Source organism: Balaenoptera musculus, chromosome 12, assembly GCF_009873245.2.
Source record: "Balaenoptera musculus isolate JJ_BM4_2016_0621 chromosome 12, mBalMus1.pri.v3, whole genome shotgun sequence".
NCBI lineage: Eukaryota > Metazoa > Chordata > Mammalia > Artiodactyla > Balaenopteridae > Balaenoptera > Balaenoptera musculus.
This window is the reverse complement of record NC_045796.1, coordinates 49,487,181-49,499,152: the sequence shown is the minus strand read 5'-3', so window position 1 is coordinate 49,499,152 and position 11,972 is coordinate 49,487,181. Positions and strand designations below refer to the sequence as shown.

Below are 11,972 nucleotides of genomic sequence, written 5' to 3'. Positions count from 1 at the left end.
ATGCGGCTTCAGCTCGCTCCGCCGCGCGGCGCCCGCCCGCAGGGCCTCTGTGCACTCAGCTAAGTGGGATGCTGAGGCCCGAGCGCGGCGTCCAGTCTCCTGGGCAACCCTATAAACTTCCGGTTTGAGGTAAGGCCGCGGTTGGCTAGAGGCCACATTTCCGTCACGTGACCCGGGCAGGCGCCCTGCGTGTGCGAGGGCGCGCGTCCGCTGCCGGCGACACCCGGCGCGTTCCGAAGTTCTACTCCTCGGCCCGGACTAGGGCCTCCCCCGGGGAGGTGGCGCCAGCTGAGACCGCCGGCTCTGGAGGAGCGGGGCCGGGGCAGGGCTCGGAGTTCTCGAGGCTCCGCTGAGAAGCCGGACGGCAGCAAGCCCGCTGCTCGCGAGCCTCCAAGCTGGAGCTGGAACTGGAACCCTGTGGGGCCGGGGCCCTGGCTGCCGGGCAGCGGCTGTTCCCGGCCGAGGCCCCAGAGGAGAATGAGCCGGAGGCGGTGGCGGGCTCCCGGCGGAGCGGCCGGACTGGAAGCATGCTGCGCTGGTTCATCACCGTCCTCCTGTGTGCCGCCTTCCTGGGGCTGGTGAGAGCCGGGGCTGGAACCCTCTCAGGCCGAGTCGTGAGCAGAAGTCCTGCAGAGAACGCGGCCTTCCGAGCTCCTGTCTCGTTTCCGCCGCTTGCAGACTGGGTGTCCTTGGGCTCCTTAATCTGCCGGAGCCTCAGTTTCATAATCTGAAAAATGGGCACAATTATAATCTTAGAGGGTTATTGTCAAGTGTGAAACCGATTTTCGTAAAATATTTTCCAGCTCCAGCAAACCTTTCTACCTCTCCTCCGTGGGGTCGGGGGGATGCAAGAGGGGTTGCCAGGTCTATAGCCGCCCCCGCACCCCCCCCCCGCCTCCTGCGTTCAACCAACCCCCCAATTATTGCACAAAGTTGCTCTACTGGGTTTTCCTCTTCCTCATCTGACCAAATTCACCCCTTATTTTTGCAGGTGGGGAAATAGACCCAGAGAGGGAAAGTGACTTCTTTGTACCACACAGCTGGTTAAGTGGTTGAGCCAGGAATAATGTTTCTTATTCTGCCTACAATCTTATGTAAAACAAAATTTCAGGTCCTTCAATGTTTTTCTAAGAACAAACTGCAAGGCTAGTTTGGCCTTTTGCCAACCCCTTTGGCCGCCCTGTGGTCACTTGTCTTAAATATTGGGATCCTGGGGAATTGGGAGAGTAAGTCCTCTGAGCAGAGTCACTTCTGACCACTTAGTGTCTCTTCCTTTGAGCCACGCTTGATTCTTAGAGTATTTGTATTTGAAGAAAACTCATTGCAGATGATGTGCCAGGTCCTTTTAAGTGCTTTGCAGGTGGGAACTAATTTGGTTACAGCTGGGGCGCAGCCTTCCCTTCCTGTACTAGGCACTTAATCTGCGCCTGTGCCCAAACCTGCCCGTAGCTGGGGACTGCTCAGGCCTGGAGAGGGGCTACACCCAAGCGTTTAGAGCAAATTCGTGCAATTAGAATCACTTATTCTTGAAATGTAGACCGATTTGAAACATTTTTTGTCTGTCCAACGAATTTCCTGTGAAAGCCAACTGCAGCCCCTAACTTTTGCTAAAGTTACATGTCTCTGAGTAAAATTTTATTTTTAAAGTCATTGCATACACGCGTATGTAATATTCTCTAAGAAAGCCTTACAGATGGTACTCCTGAGGCTTTGGTTTTCTTTGAAGAAAAATGTAGATTTAGAAACATTCAAATTGTTTATCTCTTGCATGTTTTATATGTGTAATTCAGAGGAAGGACCCCATGTACATCCAGAAATATTGCTGTTTTAACAACATCAAAAAATGGGGATAATATTTTGATGGTTTGCTAACTTAAATTTTCAACATCAAAATTCTGGTGTTATTTGTGCGTGCAGTATATTTCAGACTATTCAAAACGATTTCACAAATTTTTTAATGTCACATTTTACTGTTAATACAAATACTGTAGTTTTTTTCTGGTATTGTTCAAAAAGGAAACAGAATTGCAGCAAAGAGCCAAAAGAATTAAAGAATTTTGTAAAAATCGAGAGTTGTCAAAACTAGAAAAACACTAGGACTTGACACACCAGAAATAGGAGTCTGTAGCTCTACTAGTACTAGTATTTTCATTATGAATTTGTCTTAACTGTGGGGCTTAACCTCCTACATTACATTGAAATCCCCTCCTCCCTTTTTAATACTGAAAAAAAGCTACCACCTAGATAGACAGTATTTTAATGATTGTAAATGAAAACTTCTGTCTTTTTAAATTTTAGGGAATGAGTGTCGCTATACTGGGACCCACGTTTCAAGATTTGGCAACAAATGTGAACCGCAATATCAGCAGTCTTTCTCTGATTTTTGTGGGCCGTGCCTTTGGATATTTGGGTGGCTCTGTGATTGGTGGAGTTCTTTTTGACAATATGAATCATTTTCTTCTTTTGGGTAAGTAAACAACAATTTTCGCTTCTTTGTGACTTTCGAGGAATTTACAGTTTGTTTTTAAATATGAAGCATACTGGCTTGCAGAATGGTTGACAACTTAAGGGTAGTGTTTAGGTATCCTCAGTGGAAGTCAGGTTTCCCTGGTGCCTGCTTTCATCTTGGCAGTTACTGGGAATCCGGTCTAAACCCCTCTGGAAATTTAGATTAGCCCTAGAGTGTGTTAGCGATCCTTAGCCTTCCCGACCTTCATTGTAGTTTAGGCACCACCGCTGGATAACATACTAGTTGTCCAAAGAGCTCTGATTGTCAGGGTTTGGGGCAGATCTCCTGGGGCCATAGATAGAATAAACTCCTTGAACCTCCCCAGATTAGACCCTGAACTGAGAATGAGGTGGGAGGGGATGGTGGGTGAAATGATGAAGGCTCAATTTTTGTCCCAGCTGCCCCATGTTAATGATTACCCCAGGCCTCTCTACCTCACTCTCAAAATAGATGGCAAAGCTTTAACTTACTCTTTTTTGGATAAATTGACATGTTTAAAGAAAATGTAGATTAATGTGATAAAACTGGTTTGGACGTAAGGAGATAATTTACCATTGTTGATGAATGAGTAAATAATCTCTCTGATTTCCATAGTGTGTCGGAAGAATATACTTCTTATATTTCCCTCCCTATTCCCCAAATTTGTTTAATACATTTCTACTATGAACTACTATAGTAATTGCATTTAATTTTTGTCTTTTTAATTTTTTACCTCATATCTAAACATCTCTTTAGGTTGTTAAATATGAAACATTTAAATGAATAATTTTTGAGCTGTGTTTTGCTATAAAACTTTGCCTTGTGGTATAATGTATGGTTTGATTATTAGCAGTACTAGAAATGTATTTATATTAGAATAACTTATATTTTATAGTCCATAAAGATGATAAAAGCTTTTAAATGAAATAACTGTTAGTAGAAGCTGAACCTCTCATCTACTCATTATTACTCAATTTTAATTTGACCTGTTTTACATTTTTGGGAGTTTCTATTGATGTTGACTTGATCCATAACCCTTTCCCATAAATAGTGTTTTTTATAGCTGACTTTTACTTTTCTTCTCAGGGGCGTCAATGTTCGCTACCACAATTGGTCTTTATCTTGTTCCATTTTGTAAGACTGCGGTGTTACTGATTGTCGTCACGTCCATCTTTGGTGTTTCAATTGGCATTCTGGATACAGGTCAGTGAGCCCTTCATTGTCAACTCTGGGAGTAGGGACTTTCTACTAGAAAAAGTAGAGCATATGATATTAAATTGTCACTTGCAGTGTCCCCTAAAATGACACTGACCTACTGAGTTGGTCATGGGGTCTCCAGGTCAGAACCACCTTTCCGGCAACTACTCTTCTTGCCAAGTAGGGTGCCCTTTTTTGAGCAGCCAACCACAGAGTGAATTCAGAGAATTTTGTTCTTTGAGAGACTGTTGATTTACAGGGGGGGCCCCCCAGGTGGGTAATTACAGTGCAGGTGAGCAGGTTTTCATTTCGGGATAGAACTTTATCATTGTAATATGGCAGGAATTGATGGGTTAATAGAACAAACCAAGTTTGGAACCACTGTTTGGCCGAGGAAACATAGAAGCAGCTCTCCCAATTTAAAATGCACTCTGCCTTTTGAACTAAGAGAAACCTGTGCTGTGTATTATTTCTCTTCTTTTCCTATTCTCTCAGAAGATCCTGCCCTCCTGCAGGAGATCCTCTCCATGTATCTTCATATCTTTTAAAACCTACTAAATAACATATGTGACATTTGTTCACCCCTAAAACCAACGGTCTCCCCCTCTTCCTTGCTCCCCTGTTATTTGATAGGTTGGGGAAATATTTTTTTACTTTGGGCTTAATTTGGTTGTGAAATTACAGGATGGAATTGTATGGAATTGTATGTTTATCTGCAAATATATTAAAAAGAAAGAGAGAAAACACAAGACTTGAGACTTCTTGCCTTTCACCACGTATATACATAGACAGTGTAACTGAGGGTGTTAAAAGGTGTCCGTGTTCCTTGTTTCCTGCAATGGGCACAGCAGAATCTTGTAATGTTCAGGTTCCTGAACATGTGTTTTGCATCTGCCATATACATAAATAATTTTCTTCAAGTGGCTACCTATTGCAGGTACAGAAAAATTTGGTAATTTGGCCACTATCTGATGATAATATATATTTAAAATGTTTAAAAATAAATAACTATATAAATATCCTTCCCTACCCCCACCCCTCCTATCCCTGGTATTAGAACTGTATTATAAAAAGCCTTGGGCTAATGTACTTGGCTCTAGGAAATAGTGGTTTATTAGCTTGTAGAATCCCATTTGTGAGTGTGTGATGTTCAGTGCTTAGAGGTCGCTGGTGGTATTGGTGAGTTAGAGTTTCTTAATCATAGAATTGACTTAGTTGCAACAGTTGATAACTTAGAATATTATAATCCTTGTGCCATGTAAAATAGACTCATCTATTTTGAACTTTTTTTTTTACTAAGTTACTATGATTAAATCATTCTCCCCATCTTTCATTGGTAGGTGGTAACGTCCTAATCTTGGCTATTTGGGGGGACAAAGGAGCCCCCCATATGCAGGCCTTACACTTCAGTTTTGCATTGGGTGCCTTTTTGGCTCCCCTGCTGGCTAAATTGGCATTGGGCAGGATGGTGTCTGCTGAAAACCACACAGAGGCTGACTTTAACCATTCTGCCTTCAACCAGTCATCTGAAGCTGACTCAGAATCTCTACTTGGAATACCTGACGATACGAATTTACTGTGGGCTTATGCTGTTATCGGTGCTTATATTTTTGTAGTTTCTCTCTTTTTTTTCGCTCTGTTTGTAAAGAAAAGCTCAAGGCAGGAAAAAGCAAAAGCATCTGCTCAGAGGTTTCGAAGAGCTAAATATCACAATGCCCTTCTTTGTCTCCTTTTTCTGTTCTTCTTTTTTTATGTTGGAGCCGAGGTAACATATGGCTCTTACGTTTTCTCCTTTGCAACCAGCCATGCTGGCATGAAAGAAAGTGAAGCGGCTGGGTTGAACTCCATCTTCTGGGGGACCTTTGCAGCCTGCAGGGGTATGGCAATCTTTTTTGCTACATGTTTACAACCTGGAACCATGATTGTGTTGAGCAACATTGGCAGCCTGGGTTCATCTTTATTTCTGGTGCTTTTCGACAAGAGCCGAGTTTGTCTCTGGATAGCAACTTCAGTGTATGGTGCCTCAATGGCAACCACATTTCCCAGTGGTGTGTCTTGGATTGAGCAGTACACGACCATCCATGGGAAAGCTGCAGCATTTTTTGTAGTCGGTGCTGCCCTGGGAGAAATGGCTATTCCTGCAGTAATTGGAATTCTTCAAGGAAAATACCCTGATTTGCCTGTAGTTTTGTACACCTGTTTGGGGTCATCAGTAGCCACTGCTGTTTTATTTCCTGTGCTGTATAAATTAGCCACCTTGCCTATCAGTCGTCAGCAAAAAGAACACAGTAAAAGCTAGGACCAGAAAGCTTTGCTCTCTAGCTCTGGGCTAAATGACTATGAGGAAGAGAATGAAGAAGAAGATGCAGAAAAATGGAATGAAATGGACTTTGAAGTGATCGAAATGAATGATACAATGAGGAATTCTGTAATAGAGACATCTAGATATATTCTGATGGAGCCCACAGCTGACGTCTCCAACCAATCCCACTCAAATGCGTTAATGTTTGAGTCCTCTCCAGTTAATATGGGCAAGTCCCCTGTGAATCACCTTGCAAGAAACCAGGACAAAAGGGACTAAGGCCTAGAGAAGAGGGATTATTTACTGACTTCCCTGAATAATCACCAGTTCTAAAGAGGCCAGTCAGAGCAAAGCATAACAGATTTCAACAAGCTTTGGGGGTCAAAATTTCTAGGTCCGAGTATAGCAAATGCTAAAAGGTTTTGAAATGTTTTGTCATTCCCAGAGCCTTTCATAAAGAACCAATGATCTCATACAGCTGGATCCTGTTGTGAGGCTCGCGTTTGGTGGCATGTGGCTGATTAGGCACTATTTTATGGCCTCAGAGTGTGCAGAGAAGGCATTTGTTTTTGAGAAGTTGGGTGCCATTCAGATAGAATGAAACTGTTTAGTAGTTGAATTGGTTAGCTGAACAAGTTATCCGTCGTCAGTATTCTGCCAGGGAAGTTGAGGAGAATCATTTCATAAAAGAGCATCTTTGAAAATGGACAGAGATTTTTATTAATTGTTTCACTCTGTCTGTAGTGTTGGACCAGAAAATGCTAATTACTCATATGATTTCTGATTTCTATGAAGAGAACACAGAACAGGCACAGACCTGGCTTCAGGCCTCCACTGCTGCTTACTAGTCTTCTGGCCCTGTACTCAGTCATTTAACTTATGTAGGTCTCGTTTATCTCATCTCCGATCTGTGATTCTCTAATGAAAATGCGATGACTTTCAAACTGGGAATCCATAATTTTTAAAGTTTGTGCAAGATAGCTGCTAGAAATGAATATAAGTGCCACCCCATTCTTCATTTCAAATGAGAAGTGAAAAAAATTGATAGCTTTAAGAATGTGCTACTGACTATGAATAGTGTCAATTTAAGACTCAGTGTTTAATACTTTATTTGAATAATTGTCTGAAGAATACATTTTTAGTACCGTATTTCATCGATTCTGAGATGCACCTTTTTCACATTTTTAACATCTCTGAAATCAGAATATGTGTTGAAATCAATGATCATTTAACATTGTGGCAAAACTTAATTGACAGTTTTTTCCCATATACTTCTATAAAGTAGTGTTGCATTTTACAGTCAGTGTCTTAGTTTCAGTGACTATAGTAATTCATTCAATTATGGAGATTATACTATTTTTACAGACATTTTAAAAAGAGAAGTTATTTTTATATGCTTATTTTCTCTAATTATGTTCAAACAGGATTTGGAGATGCCTTGTTCCGATTTTTAAAGCTGTTTCAGGGTTACTATGTTAGTAGTAGGGCTGTGGACAGGGTCTCTTGAGGTCCTTTGCCTAGCTCAGTGACACCGTCTGGGAATGAGCCTTGCTGTTCCAGGAATTGCCCCTCATTGAGTCTGGTTGGTAATCATGTTGTACTGCGCTGTAAATTAGGTTGCTAGTTTAATTTACAATGAGACACAGTCTTTTCCAATGATTGGAATGCTTGTATCCCCCTCCACTTGTATCCCCCTCCACTTGTATCCCCCTCCACTTGTATCCTCTGGATACAAGTGGATACAATACTCTGGATACAATACTTGAAGCCGTCTGGGCTTCCTCTTTGCTGAGTTTGAAATACCTGGGAAACCAAAGTAATGATTAAAAAGTGGCTTGGGAGCCTGAGAGTCAGGGATCATGAGTATGGCAAATGGGCTATCCTTTGATAAATGACTGGCATTGATGACAGATTTTATTCACTTCTTTTTAGCACATTTTATGCTGAATAATACCTAATTTCTACTTGGTTGCAGTATGTCTACTTTTTATCTAATTTCTATAAATTTGCCTTTGTTTTTTCTTAAGTGGAAAACTACCTTTCTTGGCCACTGTCCATTATTGGTTCATATTAACAATCTGACAGTTTTGGAGAGGGCTGGTGAAGAAATTAGCAGTGAAAAGCCTATTCTTCTTGCTCTTTTTATACCGTATTTTTTTTTTTAAGTAATCTTTTATTTATTTATTTATTTTTATTTATTTTTTATTTTTGGCTGTGTTGGGTCTTCGTTTCTGTGCGAGGGCTTTCTCCAGTTGCGGCAAGCGGGGGCCACTGTTCATCGCGGTGCGCGGGCCTCTCACTATCGCGGCCTCTCTTGTTGCGGAGCACAGGCTCCAGACGCGCAGGCTCAGTAGTTGTGGCTCACGGGCCTAGTTGCTCCGCGGCATGTGGGATCTTCCCAGACCAGGGCTCGAACCCGTGTCCCTTGCATTAGCAGGCAGATTCTCAACCACTGCACCACCAGGGAAGCCCCTATACTGTATTTTTGTCTTAGCTAGAACTTGGAGATTATCTCTGCTCCATTTACTGCTTTTTCTCAGGTTGTTGGAATTTAGGCAGTAGCAACTATTTGGCATCTGCACGGCTTGCTAGAATAGGGATTCTACCTGCAGCATCTACATTTGAAGGGTAAAAAGGCAACTCAGGGAAAGAAGGTAATAAGAACATGGCAGAAAATTTGGAAATCCATGAAAAATGCATTAGAATTCCACAAACCAAAATGTGAATGGCCAGATGAGATTATAGGCATTGTTAAAGTTTGATAATGTATTTCCATATTGGAAGGATAAGAGTACAATTCAGGAATTAGCATTCATCCTAATAATCAGTTCTTAGTTAAGTAAGTGTCTGCTGATACACAGGTAACCAATACCGAAATTTTCTATTGCTGAGTAACAAATTACCACAAATTTAACAGCTTAAAACAGCAGAGTTTGTTTCTGTAACCTTATAGTTTCCTTGAGTCAGGAGTTTGGGCACGGTGTCACTGGGTTCTCTGCTCACGGTTTCACAGGGCTGCAGTCAGGCTGTTGGAAGAGTTGTGCTTCTTTGTGGAGCTTGGGCTTCCCTTCCAGGGCCGTGTGGTTTTTGACAGTATTCAGTTCCTTGCTGTGGTGGACTGAGGTCTCCGTTTTTTGCTGGCTGTCAGCAGGCACCATTCTCGATTGTTAGAACCTCCCACAGATCCTTGCTGTGTGGCCCTCTCTTAGATCCTCTCAGAAGTATGGCAGCTTGTTTCTTCAAAGCCAGTGGGAGAATCTCTTACCAGAGCCGGCTAAGCTGGTGTCTTTTATATATATGTGTAATCACAGGAGTGACATCCTGTCACCTTTGCCATATTCGGTTGGCTAGAAGGAGTCGCAGATCTGCCCAAACTCAAGGGAGAAGCTAGTATAGAGATGTAATCTGATTATTGGGGGTCACCCTGGAGTGTGTCTTCTATACTCAGGTACCTGCAAAACTCAAGAGAGCTAGAAAGTTTAAGCTGGGGGCAAGAAAGACCTTCAGCAGTCATTGAAAGTGATTATAGATGCAGCCCACTGAACGTACTAGTGAGGGGATGGAAAGTGCCCCATAGACCAGGCCAATAAACCTAACTCGGAGTTAGGCTTTTTTTTCTTGAGATTTATTTGTGTCCTTTCCACTGTGCTGTTTAAAACCCGTTCAAATGCAAGCATAATAGGAGGGAAATAGGTTAGTTTCAGTTTAATTGGATTTTCATAGTAAAGTCCAAGAACACTTTGAGAGCATTTTTCAATACTATTATTTTTTAAAGAAAAATCTTTTTAAAAATTTATTTATTTATTTATTTTGGCTGTGTTGGGTCTTCGTTTCTATGCGAGGGCTTCCTCTAGTTGCGGCAAGTGGGGACCTCCTCATCGCGGTGCGTGGGCCTCTCACTGCTGCGGGCCAGTCTCCTGTGGCGGAGCCACAAGCTCCAGACGTGCAGGCTCAGTAGTTGTGGCTCACGGGCCCAGTTTGCTCCGCGGCATGTGGGATCCTCCCAGACCAGGGGCTCGAACTCGTGTCCCCTGCTTGGCAGGCATACTCTCAACCACTGCACACCACCAGGGAAGCCTGAAAAATCTTTTTAAAAATCAGTTTTTATTATATACAGGGTAATGAAGTTATAAAGAAAGTCATGATAGAAGATTAGGGAAGTACCCTAAAAATATAGGGACAAATATAAGTATCATAATCCTAAACATCTAGAAAGTTCTTACATTCTACTCAACTTATTTCCTAAGTCAGGGTAAAGGGGTAAAAAAAAAAGTTTCCTTCTACCAGATAAGGTATCAGAAACAACTTGAATTTTGTGTCCAGATTAAACTGATACTACATTTGGTGGACTGGTTTTTAGTTGAAGAATTGTAGTTTATTAAAAACAAAAACAGTGTAGCAACACATTCCTGAAAAATTGTGTGACACCCAGATTACATGTACAAATGATTTTGTTTCAGGTAGATTTACTGAATAGTCAGGATAGCTTTCCCATAACCAGAACTTTTGTTTTAAACCATAGCAATGTACCATTTTCAAATCCTGCCGCTTAAAAAGTTTTACTAAAATAGAGCTTAAAATTCTTAGTGGAAGTAGATATATTCTTCTGGGATGCCCTGTATTTGTGTTTGTTAAGTGCCCTTGTTTTGTTCATAGTGATGTAATGTTTGTGGTGTGTTGTATATGGTGAACCCACAGATATTGATGTTTCCTTATACTATGGGGATTGCTGTGGAGGTAGAGGTGATAGGGAAGGGATACAGAAAAAGCTTCCTGTATGATTCAAAAGTTTGTTAGAAATGTTCTTTTTTTTAAAAAAAAGTTTTATTTATTTATTTTGGCTGCGCCGGCTCCTAGTTGTGGCAACGTGGATCCTTTGTTGCAGCGTGCAGATCTTTAGTTGCAGCATGCGTGTGGGATCTAGTTCCCCGACTAGGGATTGAACCTGGCCACCTTCATTGGGAGCGCAGAGTCTTTCCCATTGGACCACCAGGGAAGTCCCAGAAATGTTTTTTTTTTATTTAATTTTTATGAAGATTACTGTAGATTTACATACAGTTGTATGTAGTGTTTTTTTCAAATTTGCTGAGAGAGGGTTACTTGCTCAATGTGGAAGGGTAGAGAACTACCCTAGTGCTTCTCATACTTTAATGTGCATTAGAATTGCTTGTTAAAATACAGATTCGAATTCAGTTGGACTGGGGTAGGACTGAGATTCTACATTTCTAACAAGCTCCTAGGTGCTCTTGACCCTTGGATTGACCACACTTTGGGTAGCAAGGTCCACTTTTTGGGAATGTCAAGTTCTTTGCTACTTTTGGGAATTTCATTTGTTTTGTTTTAGCTTTTCTTTTCTTTTTTTTTTTTTAAATGGATGACCACAACAAAAGCAACAAAGATTGCAATTGCCAAACACGAAACACACTCATACTATGTCATAATATTGACATTCAGTCCAGTAATCCTCTACTGTAACAGCTCCTTTACTTTGCATTGAAAATTGATTTGTATATTTTTTGCCTCTGAGTCCTTGTGGGATTTTTTTTTTTAATTCAAACAGAAAGTCACAAAAATTATAATCATCCTCATCAGTTCACTCAGTCCCATGTAATCAATATTTTTTTCATCTTGATCTTTTGTTAGCACTTTTATGAATTCATCAGTTTTCCGTTAGAATTCTGAAAATGCTTATTAATTCATTCAGTTCAGCAGTATAGTCAGTTAAAAGAAACCTGTACTTGTCAGAGTCTTTTCCATGAATTCCTTGAAGATGATACCCTTTTATAGGAACATTTTTGCAAAAGCATCAGAGTACACCTAGAACTCTCTGTAAATGACAAAAGACTTAAAAATGACCACGGTTAAAGATCTGATGAAAGTTCATAATAATGCAATTGACAAGGAAATTTAGTTATTTCTGAGATATACATTTTAAAGTAATAACAAGAATTATGACTTATAACATATACCAGAACATATAAGATT

General features: G+C 41.2%; 1 protein-coding gene across 1 annotated transcript; it reads left to right on the top strand.

Moving 5' to 3' along the window:
- The first annotated feature begins 445 nt into the window (after positions 1 to 445).
- MFSD4B (major facilitator superfamily domain containing 4B) lies at positions 446 to 6,273 on the top strand. The gene is given in 5 exon segments (XM_036871214.1): positions 446 to 578; positions 2,299 to 2,467; positions 3,575 to 3,691; positions 5,026 to 6,236; positions 6,238 to 6,273. Coding segments are annotated over 5 exon segments (1,584 nt in total). The 5' UTR covers positions 446 to 527.
- The last annotated feature ends 5,699 nt before the right edge of the window (positions 6,274 to 11,972 follow it).